This window comes from Rana temporaria, chromosome 1 (genome assembly GCF_905171775.1).
Source record: "Rana temporaria chromosome 1, aRanTem1.1, whole genome shotgun sequence".
Taxonomy (NCBI): domain Eukaryota; kingdom Metazoa; phylum Chordata; class Amphibia; order Anura; family Ranidae; genus Rana; species Rana temporaria.
In genome coordinates, this window is record NC_053489.1 from 257,683,105 (window position 1) to 257,697,728 (window position 14,624).

The 14,624-nt window shown below is 42.6% G+C and overlaps 1 protein-coding gene across 1 annotated transcript in view; it reads right to left on the minus strand.

The window, feature by feature from the left end:
* IPO4 (importin 4) overlaps positions 1 to 14,624 on the minus strand; it is a 171,942-nt gene that overhangs the window by 151,967 nt on the left and 5,351 nt on the right. The window contains exon 2 of the mRNA XM_040354677.1: positions 9,331 to 9,417. Coding sequence (XP_040210611.1) covers positions 9,331 to 9,417 — 87 coding nt within the window. The remainder of the gene's footprint in view (positions 1 to 9,330; positions 9,418 to 14,624) is intronic.

Here is a 14,624-nt window from a genome sequence, read left to right on the forward strand (position 1 = left end):
TGAAAACTCCTCCTTCAAGCTTTAACCAGACACTGATAGAAGTCATAAGACTGCTACAACTCTTGGCAAAAAGTATGCAATCACTACGTTTAATTGTGTAGGAAAAAAAACTAAATTACAGACATGCCTCTAAACTACATTTCATTTAACATTCCAACCTTCTGGCTTTAGGAAACGCTTAGAAAAAGAAAAAAAGAAAGAAAACTATAGTCAGTTACAACTGTTTTTGCAGATCAAGCAGAGGAAACAAGTATGCAATCACTCAATTCTGAGGAAAATATTGTGGAATCACCATGTACTTTGCAGTTCTAAAACAAACATCTATGTCAAACGTAATTTCAATTGATGGAAAAAGAAAAAAAGTGTCCAAAATCTTAATATAATAGGGCAGGGTGATGATGCTGGAAATTTTGTTTGGTGTCGTTCCAATGAAATGCCTAAAGAAAACATGCAAATTTCCACAATCATTGATTATATAGGGTTGCATGTCACGTAAAGGTACAGGGGAGATGGCAGTCATTAAGTTTTCAATAAATGCACAAGTTTATTATGAGATTTTGGAAACTTTTCTTATTCCATCAATTGAAAGGATGTTTGGTGATGATGACATCTTTTTCAGGATGTAATGTTTGTTTTAACTGCAAAGTACAGGGTGATTCCATAATATTTTCCTCAGAATTGATCCCAGATAGATTGATAGCAGCGCAGCCATTGGCTCCCACCGCTGTCAATCAAATCCAATGATGCCAGGGGCGGGCCAAGTTCTGCTCTCTGTGTCAATAGACGCAGAAGCAGGACACAGAAGTGCGCCTGTGCGGGTCTCAACGAAGGAGAGCGCTTCTTTAACTGGGCACTCGAGAAGAGGTAGAGTGCCACTGAGGGACCACAGAAAAGGAGGATCAGGGCCACTCTGTGCAAAACCAGCTGCACAGCGAAGGTAAGTATGACATGTTTTTTTTTTTTTTTTAACCCTGAACCTATACAACCCCTTTAAAGTAAAACTAAAAAGGCAAAACTTGTTTGTGAGTTATTGCCGCGATCGTTAAAGCGAGAGCAATAATTCTAGCCCTAGACCTCCTCTAACTTAAAACATGCAACCTGTAGAATTTCTTAAACGTCGCCTATGGAGATTTTTTTAAGGGTAAAAGTTTGTCGCCATTCCACAAGCGGGCGCAACTTTGAAGCGTGACATGTTGAGTATCAATTTAATCGGCGTAACATTATCTTTCACAAAATAAAAAAAATTGGGCTAACTTTACTGTTGTCTTATTTTTTAATTAACAAAAAAAACGTTTTTTTTTTCCAAAAAGTGTGCTTGTTAGACCGCTGCGCAAATACGGTGTGACAAAAAGTATTGCAATGACTGCCATTTTATTCTCTAGGGTGGGGATATGCAATTAGCGGACCTCCAGCTGTTGCAGAACTACGATTCCCATGAGGCATAGCAAGACTCTGACAGCCACAAGCATAACACCCAGAGTCAGAGGCATGATGGGACTTGTAGTTTTGCAACAGCTGGAGGTCCACTAATTGCATATCCCTGCTCTAGGGTGATATATATATATATATATATATATATATATATGTTTGGGGATTCCAAGTAATTTTCTAGCAAAAAAACAAACAAACAGTTTTTAACTTGTAAACGCCAAATCTCAGAAAGAGGCTCAGTCCTTAAGTAGTTAAAAATTTGGATTTAAATCAGGCCTTTTTACTAGCGATTTAAATTGACCCGATTTAAATCAAATCCACCCTGTTTATATGTCCCGTTTATTGTGATCAGAGTAAAATTAAAAGACAATCCCAAATTTTTAGTTGAAAACCAGAACAGTAATAGAGGGAAAATAGGGACACTAATCCTTGTGACACCCAGGGATTCCCTCATGTCCTATTGTAGCTATGGAACAGAACGTGAAGGGAAATCTCCCCAATAGGACACAAATGGCAAAAAAACTGACAGGGGTTATAACCCTCTGCCTAATACAAAATGAAAAATACATGTTTTGCCTTTAGTTCTACTGTAAAATGGCCTTGTTCTATCAAAGCAGACAAGGCGAGTGTTCATTTGTGAAGAATAGACATATGGGGTTTCCATCGCAAATTTGTTTTGAAGACTGTAAGTTCCAGGGAGGTTAGGTGTCTTGACATTTCACTGTCTGAATGCTTATTCTGAACAAGATTCCACCTTTAAAAACAAGTCAACCAGCAATGCCAGCCCTCATATTTGTATTCATACAAGTATAAAGAGAAATAGTAAAAAATTAATCCCCAACCTAAACACCATAACACCTAAGCCTAACGCTAACCTAAATCAACCCCCCACCCCCAACCCCTTTACTCAGTCTGCAACTAGGATTTAAAGAGGAATTACAGTTACTGATATTTTATAGTTACATTGCAAAGCATTGGATGAGGTGGAGAGTGTGACAGCACCAATGCACCACTTTACCTCGTCCAATCAGAGAACATTTTTCATAATTTCAGAAAATGTATTCTGTATTCACAATGCATCAGGCCGGCAACTCAGCACAAAACAAGCAAGTGGAGATCACTGTAGTATCAGTGTCTACTTCAGTGATTTCCAGCTTCCAGGGCCATCAGCCAGGTTCATAGTTACACTGGCAAACAAACTGGAAGGCGCAAGCACCTAGTTCATTATTACCAAAAAAATGTTGGATACTCACAAGAGTGCAACTGCCAAAAGCTCATAGGCCACAAGATGCAATACAGTACAGGATGTGTACCCTCCAATTAAATCCCGCTATAGTGCCAGGCTGACGTGTTTTGGGGGTGCGCCCCCTTCCTCAGAGCTGGACCAGAGAACGGGCTGCGTCCTCAAAATGCGTCAGCTTGGCAGTAAAGCGGGATGTAATGGGAGTATACATATCTTGTACTGTATTGCATCTTGTGGCCTATGGGCTTTTAGCAGTTGCACTCTTGTGAGTATCCATTTTTTACCTAAATTTTATTTGCTTTAATACATTTTTAGTAATGCACTAGGTGCTTGTGCCTTCCTGTTTGTTTGCTTTTGTAGTTACATTTTGGATTCCCCTGTCCGTGGAGGGCTGCATCCGCCCAGGATTTGGATTAGCACTGGAAGTGATTGTTTTGTGCTACATAGTTACACTGGTTCAAACTGGATAAATGGAACTGTATATAAAATGTCCATACCTGAAATTCATTTTTAAAAAGACTGCATGAAGTAATTTACAAAATCGGTTTAGAGAATGAAAGAAAAAGGTTAATGGCAGCCTCTGACCCCTTTTTCCCATGGGAAAGTGGCGGGAGAGGGGTTTTAATTAACACTATTAAGTTAGGGTATTAGAGGACAGGGCAGTTATTATCCCCTCAGGTGGTTTTGGCGGGCTCATGGGTTGCTGGGGAGAAAAGGTTCACTGACCCCTGTGACTTAGGAGCCCGCTCAAAACCAGGCCACTGATAGGTCAACCCCTGCTGCCAGGCAGAAATGAAAAAGACCGCGTAAAAGTAGCCTGAACTCGCCTGAACCGGCTGGGAGTCAGGGCTATAAATACGGAGGTCCGTGGCTCACAGCTCAGTCGCTCCAGAGGACGGAAGAACTGTGGTGTTCTCCGAGTTCTCTCGCTGAGCAAGCAGTGTCCTCTGGAGCCGGAAGATGAGCCTCATCCGTCAGCTGCTGGAACGGGCCGGAGAAGACGACGGAGATTCGTGGATCCGGCACTGCCTGAGCTTACCTCGGTCGGCGGGTCAAGAGGCTCCGGTGGGAGCTGCAACTGCTGACACATCGCCGGTGATGTTACGGACGACGGTGGAGCAGCGCGCCGACAGCATCCGGGGGTCCGAGCCGGAGGAAGAGGAAGCCGGAGGGTCCGCAGCAGTTCCGGGTCGTCGGCGAAGGAAGAGTCCCACCCCCGTCCGCGTCACGGAGACGCCAAAGAGGAGGCGCACTCCGCGCCAAGGGTACTCCCCTTCCCCTCCCCGAGCTCCAAGAGCTAGCAGAGCTGGTCCTTCTCAGGACCGAGTGACACGATCGGGAGGCGGAGCAAGAGGCGGGGCTAGGAGAGGAGCGAGAGGCGGTGCTAGAGGCGCATCAGCCGGAGGTATTTTTGTTTCTCCCAACAGGTCACAAGGAGCAAGCAGGCTCAGCGCTGCAGGGGCGGCTGGAGGTGGTTCTCAGGACACAGACAGGCAGGATGGAGGCTCGGAAAGAGGGGCTACACAGCAGACAAGTTATCATCAAGAATCAGCGACAGACAACAGATCAGTGCCTCTGCTAGATACTAGGGACGGCCAGACATCTGCTTCAATCACCCAGCAAGGTATGCATGAATCATCCTCTGGGGTACTACTTTCCAACATTGCTGAGCTTTTATCTAAAATTGCTAGGGACATGCATTCCCCACATAACAGCGTTTCTACTGATTCTTCTCACTTAGATGTGTGGGCACCATCTGGTGGTGCATTAGCTAACTGCAGCCAAACTTCAAAAATTACTGATAACCCTCAGAATGAAGTATTTTCACGCAGCATTGAGAATCCAGGTTATTCAGCTATGCGAACGCAAAATCTACCTGAAACCTGTTTGAAAGCACCGATGCCTTGCGAGGTTAACCCTTTAGGTTTCCATTTGCCTAATTCAGTTAAGGAGAAAATCTGGCGGGGTGAATTTATAGATATACTATCCCTACTCCCGTCAGCTAAAGATTTTGTGAATAAATCAGAGAAAAAAGACGAGGATGACAGACGCAGGCCGGTACAAAAATCTTTTAACAATTGGCTGCAAGCATTTTGTATTTTCTCGGGTATCATTTGCGAGAAGTTCCCCGAGAAGAGTCCCGGCCTCTTTCAACATCTGGACATTGTCATTGAAGCATTTAGAAATTTCGGTGGTGTAGCATGGTTCAGCTATGATGAAACATTTCGTCAGAAATTGTCCGTGCACCCATCTCTTAAGTGGGGAGTCAAAGATGTTGGCCTATGGCTAAATCTTTTTCTGCCGCAAAGGCAAGCATTTCCCAGACCTGTCATTGGTCCACAAGTCGCAGGTAACTCAGGATACAAAAAAGGCTTGTGTTTCAATTTCAACGATAGCCAGTGCAGATGGCCAAATTCATGTAAATACAGGCATGAATGTGCTTTCTGCGGTGGTTCACACGCAGTATCCAAATGTTTCAAAAAAATGGCAGCAACAAGCCAGTCAGGGAACTTTTCAAAAAGCAGTCACGCCGGTGAAGCTTCTAAATATGTTGCCATGGCTCAAGGAGTACCCAAACCGACAGAAAGCGCGCCTTCTCATTGAAGGTTTTAGTGAGGGTTTTATGTTGCCCATATTTTCTGGACAAGGTTGTGCATTAGTCAATAATCTCAAATCGGTTAGTGAATTCCCCAAGATAGTGTTTGAAAAAATTAATCTCGAGGTTATTCAAGGGCGGGTGGAAGGTCCATTTTCCACCCCTCCTTTTGAAAACTTTAGGATTTCCCCTCTAGGTATAGTCCCAAAGAAGGATATAGGTTCATTCAGGCTAATTCATCACTTGTCTTTCCCCAAAGGCAAATCCCTGAATGATGAGATTGAGGATGAATTGTCATCTGTATCTTATGCCACGTTTGATGACGCTCTTGTCAAGTTGAGACGCCTGGGTAAGGGCTCTCTCTTGGCAAAAGCCGATATTAAATCTGCTTTTCGGTTATTACCTATCAACCCGGCATGCTTTAATTCCCTGGGGTTTTTCTTTAATAATGGGTTTTATTTTGACAAATGCCTGCCCATGGGTTGTTCTCTGTCATGTTTCTACTTTGAAACATTTTCTTCCTTTCTAGAATGGGTAGTATCTTTTGAATTAAGCTCTGATTCCCTCATCCATTACCTGGATGATTTTCTGTTCTTTGGCCCCCCAAATTCTTCCAAGTGCGAAGAATTGTTGGGAACATTTTTTAAGTTTTGTCAACACTTTGGTGTTCCGCTTGCTATGGATAAGACAGTATTACCATCCACATGCCTGGAATTCCTGGGTATCGTTATTGATACGGAACTTATGGAATTCAGGCTTCCTGAATTGAAATTGGAAAAAATTAAATTTTTAATTTTATCTTTGATTAGGAAGAAGAAGCCCCTGTTAAAAGAAGTTCAGTCCTTGTTAGGCCTTCTAGCTTTCGCAACTAGGATTCTCCCGATTGGTAGAGTCTTCTCAAGAAGACTCTATCTGTCCATTTCCGGATTAAAATCCCCATTCTCACATGTTCGGTTATCACATGACGTAAAGGAAGACTTACTGGTTTGGTTACAGTTTTTATATAATTTTAATGGTAAAGCAATTTGGCAGGAGGAGTTCATTTTGGACAAGGAATTTTTTCTGTTCACAGACGCCGCAGGCTCGGTGGGTTTTGCCGCCATTTGGCGAAATCACTGGTGTGCTGGTCGTTGGGACTCCTCTTGGCAAGCTAAGAATCTTTTGAAAAATATTGTTTTGTTAGAATTATTCCCAATTTTAGTGGCCCTGGAGATCTGGGGACCTTTCTTTAAGAACAGGAGAATTTTAGTTCGAACTGACAATAAGGGCGTGATGTACGCCATAAACTGTCTATCATCTAAGTCTCCGCCAGTCATTGCTCTTTTAAGATTTATGGTCTTCAAGTGTTTAAACCTTAATGTTTGGATAAAGGCAATACATGTAGCAGGAAAGGACAATGACTTGGCGGATGCTTTGTCTCGTTCACAGATGGAGCGTTTCTTCCGGCTGCTCCCAGAGGCGGACAAGGTGGGAACGTTATGTCCACCTTTCCTATGGGGCTTGGTTTAGGACCTATGTCGCAGTTCATTATTAACTCAGTGGCCCCATCTACCTGGGCGGGATATCAATCCGCCTGGTGGTTATATATAAGTTTTTTGAATATGACGCAAGAATCCCTTCACATATTCAATGAAGATAGAGCGTTACGTTTTTTACAATTTCTCTTTGTTAAACAGTATTCTTGGTCTTACGTCTCAAAAACGTTGTCGGGTATATCTTTCTTCCTTAAACTTAACGGACTCCCTTCCTTCATGCATTATTTTACTGTTAAACAGGCCTTAAAAGGTTACAAGAAGGAACATTTTTGGCTGGATACTCGAAAGCCGATTACCCCAAAAATTTTAAGAGAATTGTGTGTAGCTACGGGTAAAGTCTGTTTTTCGCATTTCGAGTCTGTACTTTTTCAAGCGATTTTCTCCCTAATGTTTTTTGCAGCACTGAGAGTGTCCGAGCTGGTCGCTATCACAGCAACGGATGTGGTGCTTACAGATAGGTCGGTTAGAATTTTAATTGGGAAATCGAAAACTGATCAGTTTGGAAAGGGATCTTGGTTACAACTTGAAGCATGGGTCGGTTCACCCACATGTCCTGTGCATCTGATTACTGAATTCTCGGCCATCAGGCCTGCGGGATCTGGTAAGTTTTTTGTCCATGGTTCAGGCAGGCCATTGACAAAATTTCAGCTGGCCAGTGTTCTCAAGAAATGTCTGAAATCATTGAACTTAGATCAAGCAGGTTTTACATCACATTCATTCCGAATAGGTGCGGCCACTGAGGCATCAAGGTTGGGTTTGGATGTTAACAGAATTAAGAACATTGGTAGGTGGAAATCAGATAGCTATAGGCTTTATGTCCGCCCTAATATTTCTTTTTAATCTTTTTAGGGCGTATTAAAATTGTCTGGATCGTGGGACATTCTTTCATCCATTGGGCCCACCTCAGAGCACAAGAAAGGTGTTATACTGTCAATCTGGGTTTAGATGCAAACAAGTACAAGTTATTTTGGGGCGGTAAACGTGGTATGCTATGGTCAAATCTGAACTCAGAGTTATCTCGGCTTATGTGTCGCTTCCCTTCCCCGGATGTAGTAGTCATTCACCTTGGGGGGAATGACGTCGGCCAGCGCAAGACGCTGGACATTATTTTTAGCATTAGGGACGATCTCCTTAGGTTTCATCTCCTTTTTCCTACAGCTAAAATCGTTTTTTCTGAAATAATTCAACGTTTAGTTTGGCTTCCCCCTTTTTCTAGGCGCCCTTTGGAAAAAATTAGGAAGAGAATAAATAGAGCAGTTTCTAAATTACTTGTTGAGTCAGGGATTTTTTCTTTTCGGCACACTGAGCTGGAAGGGGGCCATGCCGGGCTGTATAGGTCGGATGGTGTGCATTTATCCGATATCGGCCTTGACATTTTTAATGCAGACCTGGGTTCTTGCGTGGAGGCGGCCGCTTAGTGGGGTTGGGTGCCAGGTGGTATTATACCACCTGCCTTTTGGGTAGTTTGCAGCCTGGGCCGTAGTGGCTAGGATTGCTAAAGCTGTACTTATTTCTATATATTAAATTATCAATTATCATATTTATATTATTTATATATTTAATATTTATTTATTTATTATTCAATTTAAAACAACAATAAACATCCGCGGCCGTTTTATTATCCAGCAAGTGGTCTGTGTCAATTCTTTTATTTAAGTTTAAGGTAAACTGTCTCCATCTCATTGCCGTCTGCTTTCCCATGAAAGAAAAAGGTTAATGGCAGCCTCTGACCCCTTTTTCCCATGGGAAAGTGGCGGGAGAGGGGTTTTAATTAACACTATTAAGTTAGGGTATTAGAGGACAGGGCAGTTATTATCCCCTCAGGTGGTTTTGGCGGGCTCATGGGTTGCTGGGGAGAAAAGGTTCACTGACCCCTGTGACTTAGGAGCCCGCTCAAAACCAGGCCACTGATAGGTCAACCCCTGCTGCCAGGCAGAAATGAAAAAGACCGCGTAAAAGTAGCCTGAACTCGCCTGAACCGGCTGGGAGTCAGGGCTATAAATACGGAGGTCCGTGGCTCACAGCTCAGTCGCTCCAGAGGACGGAAGAACTGTGGTGTTCTCCCCACCCCCCCTCCCCTGTATTCATTTTGTCGCGGATGTTTTTGTGTGTTGGGGTCACCTTTGCGTGTGCATAGGGGGACGTCTTGATGGTTATAAGTTTATGATTTCAATAAATAAAATTTAAAAAAAAAAAATAAAAAAAAAGAAAGAAGAAAATATATATATATAAATGATTATAGGAGGTTGGATGTGTTGAAGCTTGGTTGGGTAGTTTGCAGCCTGGGCCGTAGTGGCTAGGATTGCTAAAGCTGTACTTATTTCTATATATTAAATTATCAATTATCATATTTATATTATTTATATATTTAATATTTATTTATTTATTATTCAATTTAAAACAACAATAAACATCCGCGGCCGTTTTATTATCCAGCAAGTGGTCTGTGTCAATTCTTTTATTTAAGTTTAAGGTAAACTGTCTCCATCTCATTGCCGTCTGCTTTCCCATGAAACTGTAAATACCTGTGGGTCCTGAGCACCTCGTATGACATCACATAATGCTGGTATAATCAGTGGGTCCTTAACAGCTTCTTTCAACTGTGCTGTAGCCTAAAAAGAAATATGAAGATACCAGTAAAATTATGAAAAACAATTCTTTAGCTAATTGCACAATTTAGTGAAATGGTGAATGGTTAAAGGGAGAAGACATCTAATCTCTATAGCATTCTCAAAACCCAGTTAACAGACCATAGCTGGTTACACTTTTATAGAAAAGCAATTCTATTTTTTTCCCGCATGTATGTTGTAACACCACCTACATGCCTCAGTAAAAAGATGACAGGGCTTCAGTCTTTCCAGCACAAATAAGGAGTACTGGTTCATCAGGCAATATACTGTATATAATGCACGTGACACTGTGCCAGCCTTCTTAGATACTGTCTGCTGTAAAAGAGCAAAATGATGGTGCAGAAAGGGCCAGATTTACCAGGAGGCCCATGCATGTAGGTAGCAGGGGAAACGCTGTGGGTAAAAGATGAAAATTATTTGCCCAGGTTTACTACTAACTCACCTTTTGTATTAAAGTGTATGTACAACCAAAAAGTTTTTCCTTATAGTTTTTGCTAAAGAAGGAAAGAGTTAAAGCCCCCCCCCGCTCGGTAATTTTTTTGCTATCTGCGTACCAGATAGGTTTAAAAATTATTTATTTTCCACAAAACACTATAATCAGAGACCCTGGAAAATAAAAAAGTGATAGTTTTAATTTTTTTTGTCACACAGCATGTGCACAATATTTTATCAAGTGTAAAATTTCAGTAAAAAATACATTTAGGTTTTAGGGTACAAAAATCGCAAAATATATCGCAATTCTTTAGTAAAACATAAAAAGAGGTAAATAGACACTCAATATATCAAGCTTTAAATTTGCATACGCCCACAAAATATTGGCATACTTCGGTACCCTATATTTACCATAGATGACACTTTAACCCCTTCAATAAAGGGCTTTTATACCCACCTCCATACCGGGCCTATTCTGGCACTTCTCTCCTACATGTACAAATCATCATTAGTTTGCTAGAAAATTACTCAGAATCCCCAAACATTATATATATATTTTTTAGCAGACACCCTAGGGAATAAAATGGCGGTCATTGCAACTTTTTATCTTGCACGGTATTTGCGCAATAATTTTTCAAACGCCTTTTTTTTGGAAAAAAAAAAAAAAAAAAAGTAAAGTTACCCCAATTTTTTTGTAAAATATGAAAGATGATGTTACGCCGAGTAAATAGATACCCAACATGTCACGCTTTAAAATTGCGCACACTAATGAAATGACGCCAAACTTTGTTACTTAAAAATCTCCATAGGCGAAACTTTGAAAAAATTTACAGGTTACCAGTTAAGAGTTACAGAGGAGGTCTAGTGCTAGAATTGTTGCACACGCCGATACCTCGCATATGTGGTTTGAACGACGTTTACATACGTGGGCGGGACTTACGTGTGCGTTTGCTTCTAAACGCGAGCTACCGGGGACAGGGGCGTTTTAAATTTTATTTTACTTTATTTATTTTTTACACTTTTAAAAATAAAAATAAAATTTGATCACTTTTATTCCTATTACAAGGAATGTAAACATCCCTTGTAATAGGAAAGGTGTGCGACAGGTCCTCTTTAAGGAGAGATGCGGGGTCAATAAGACCCCACATCTCTTCTCCAGGCTGGAAAGCATGAGATTGTGAAAAAATATTCACCGATATCATGCTTACTAGCCTTTGTTTACATTCCGGTACCCGGGTGGGACGTCATCACATCGCGCCCGGGCCTCCGACGGTCATAGAGATGACTGGTGACCATCTGGTCACCAGTCATTTCTATGCTTCCTATCCGGCGCTGGGGGATTCTTTCTTCGGGCCCCCGATGGCACGGGAGAGCCCGGAGAAGCACCGGATGGCGGCGGGAGGATTGTCCCCTACCGCCACCTATAAGAACGATCAAGTGGCGGAACCGCCGCTATGAAGGTTCTTATGGTGCGCAGGATCGCCGCCGGAACACAATGATATCTGAATGATGCCTCTAGCTGCAGGCATCATTCAGATATCACTGCACAAAGTACAGGACGTCATATGACGTCCACCCAGGATGGGAGATCCCCTTTGTGGACGTCATATGTCTATGTGCGGTATTGAAGTGGTTAAAAGCCCCTACAGGTCATCAGTTTAGAGTTAACCGTGAATAATGGCCCTGGAATGACTGCTCTCACTTCAGCAGAAATATGTATTGTATATCAAAAGCAACCCTGATGGGTGTGTCTTTTGGGGGTAGAGGGGTTAAATGCTTGGGAAAATCTGATATCACATAGGGGACAAAACGCCCCCTGAGATTAGAACAGCTGTCAGCTTTTTATTGCTGTCTGTGCCCCTGTACCAAAGTTTGGGTTGTCTGCAGAACAGGGGGAGGAAAAAACTTTTTAATGGGGATACTAGTTCTGGTGAAAAAAGCTGACGGGGGTTATAAGCACCCTTACCTGAGTGAAAAAAATATATGTGGAGGATAAATCGTGGTTATATTTACCTATTCTAAGGGCACTCAGATACAGTCACGTGCAGGGCTGGACTGGGACAAAGATTTGGCCCTGGACTTCTTCCAGACCAGCCCACTTTAATTTTGCAAACACGCACAAAAACAGAATATAAACTATACGCAATTGAGCGAAAAAAAGCCTTCCCCTTGAGAGCCCCCCCCCTTACATCAGGGTTCCCAGCGAGCCCCCTCACTTACATCAGGTTTCCCAGAGAGCCCCTCCTTACCTCAGAGTCGCTTTTTGTATCAGGGTCCCCAGAGAGAGGGTGGGTAGTAAGAGATGATGTAATCTCTCTGCTGCCCGCTGTTGCACAGTAAGGGCAGAACAGTGGTCATGTAGGGCAGGCGGTGAGAGATGATGATGCTGACTGCCCGCTCTCCGACTCTCCCGTGCTGCCCGCGCACAGCTGCAGGGAGGCCACGGCCTGTCACTGAAATTGGCCCACCGGGAAACTCCCCGTAGTCCTGATGGCCAGTACATGCCTGGTCACGTGATGGTTTTAGTGAAGAGGAGAGGGCGGCAGCAACAATGGCTGCAGAGCCTTGGTGGTGGTGTCATCTATAGACTTGGCTGCTGATCAGTTTTTGTTCAGTTAATAAAAGTGGAAGAAAAATGCATCCCTTAAATGGAACTCTTCACACCAGAACAAAAGCGCATGCATCTATAACTGATCAGTGTGAAAGAGCAATTTCCACACACACCAAACATGCCCCAAAATGCAGCAAGACAGACTTTTATAAATACAAGTAACCAATGTGAAGAGTGCCATAGAAAAAAGTACCTTTTAAAATCCTAACGCTCTTCTTTTGTTTTTCAATTAAAAAAAGTGGATCAGTGTGTAAGGGCCCTTATACTGTACAAAAGCACATAAAAAACGATCGGTGTGAAAGCAGTCTTACTACGGGGCATCCATTTTCCGCTGTCCATCCTCTCCTGAAGCCGACTACTGGGAGACGATCACCTGACCAGACCGGAGCACCCTTACATTAGGTAAGTATACACATTTCCATTACAGGATAGTGAGTATAGGATTTACAACGGGAGGTGGGAATAGGTTTAAGCTTAGGTTTAGACTGGACTTTGGCTTTAAACTGATATTAAACCCTCAGTTGTTAAAGCGGAGTTCCACCCAAAAGTGGAACTTCCGCTTAATCCACTCCTCGCCCCCTCCTCGCTGGACCATGGAGCAGGTAAGTATATGTTTTTTCTTTATTTTTTTAACTTTATTGAAGCGTCGATAAAGTTAAAAAGTATCTATTTTGTTTTTGTGCGGTGACATGCAGTTCAGTGAGTTTTGCTGCATAAATATGCAGCATAATTGTTTTTTAGCTCTAGCGCAGTCATGTATTAAAGTGTTACTAAACCCACAACAGTAAAATCAGTCTGTATATGCAGTAAAACATGCTTGCTTTTTTTCTGGCGTCGGTACTACCCTTACAGCTCGTTGTTATAAAAGTTAAAACATGCTGCATATTAATGCTACTAATAAAACAGACCGCGCTACACCACCTGTGTGCAGTACTACTACTACTAAGGACTTATCTGCTACATCTAAAATGAACTGCATTGTACGCCTGTTTGGTCTTGAGAATAACAACACCACAGAGACTGTTTCAATTGTGTTAATATTTGAAGTTTATTCATGTACATATGCAGATGATGTCTTAGCAGTCCTTGATATTATGAATACATTGTAGCATAGTTTGTTTTATTAGTGGACATATAGGCGGCAACATCATCGATAGTATAATTGCCCCTTTAACCCTTAAAATGTTAAGTGGTACTGAACCCAGGACCCTGCATTTACTATACCTGGTCGCCTACTGTACACAGAAATGCAATTATTTTAGTAAATATAAACTGCTAAATACCTTTTCTCATCAGCAGTATATAGCAGTCTTGTGGCTTCTATCAGTGTTCAGCAGAGCACTGGTTAAAGTTTTTAGGAGGAATTTTCATTCTCCCCTGTTGTCCTGTAAGGCTGCAGGACCCATGACCCTCTGTCTGGACAGTGCTTATTGGCCCTATGCTCATCACATGCACTCTCCCAAAAAAAAAACTCTCTACCAATATACATCAAACTGAGCATGTGCAGCCTGCCCCCAATGCTCTGTTCCATCAGCAGATAGATTGGGGACTGTGGAAGAAGGGGAGGATCAGAGAACACAGGATCAAACAGTCCCTTTACATAATGCAGAGGATTAACTCTTTAGGTTCCATAGTGAGTATAACAAGCATGTTTTACTGCATATACAGACTGATTTTACTGTTGTGGGTTTAGTAACACTTTAATACATGACTGCGCTAGAGCTAAATAACAATTATGCTGCATATTTATGCAGCAAAACTCACTGAACTGCATGTCACCGCACAAAAACAAAATAGATACTTTTTAACTTTATCGACGCTTCAATACAGTTAAAAAAATAAAGAAAAGGGAAAATAGTGCATTGCACCAATACTCACTGACCCGCAGGGCAGGACTTAGGGTGGTGGGGGCCCCTGGGCTTGAGGGGGATCGAAGGTGTTGAGCGAGGGGGGGTCATAGTTGTTGAGCGGGGGGGGATGCGCATTAAAGTTGTTGAGTGGGGGGGGCGAATTGAAGTTGTTGAGCGGGGGGGGGCGCATTAAAGTTGTTGAGCAGGGGGGGTGCCTCTCACCTGTGCCGACAGCCGGGGCCACGGACTGTCATTAGCCTGGCTGTCGGCTTTCTTCCCTTCAGCAGCCACAGTCC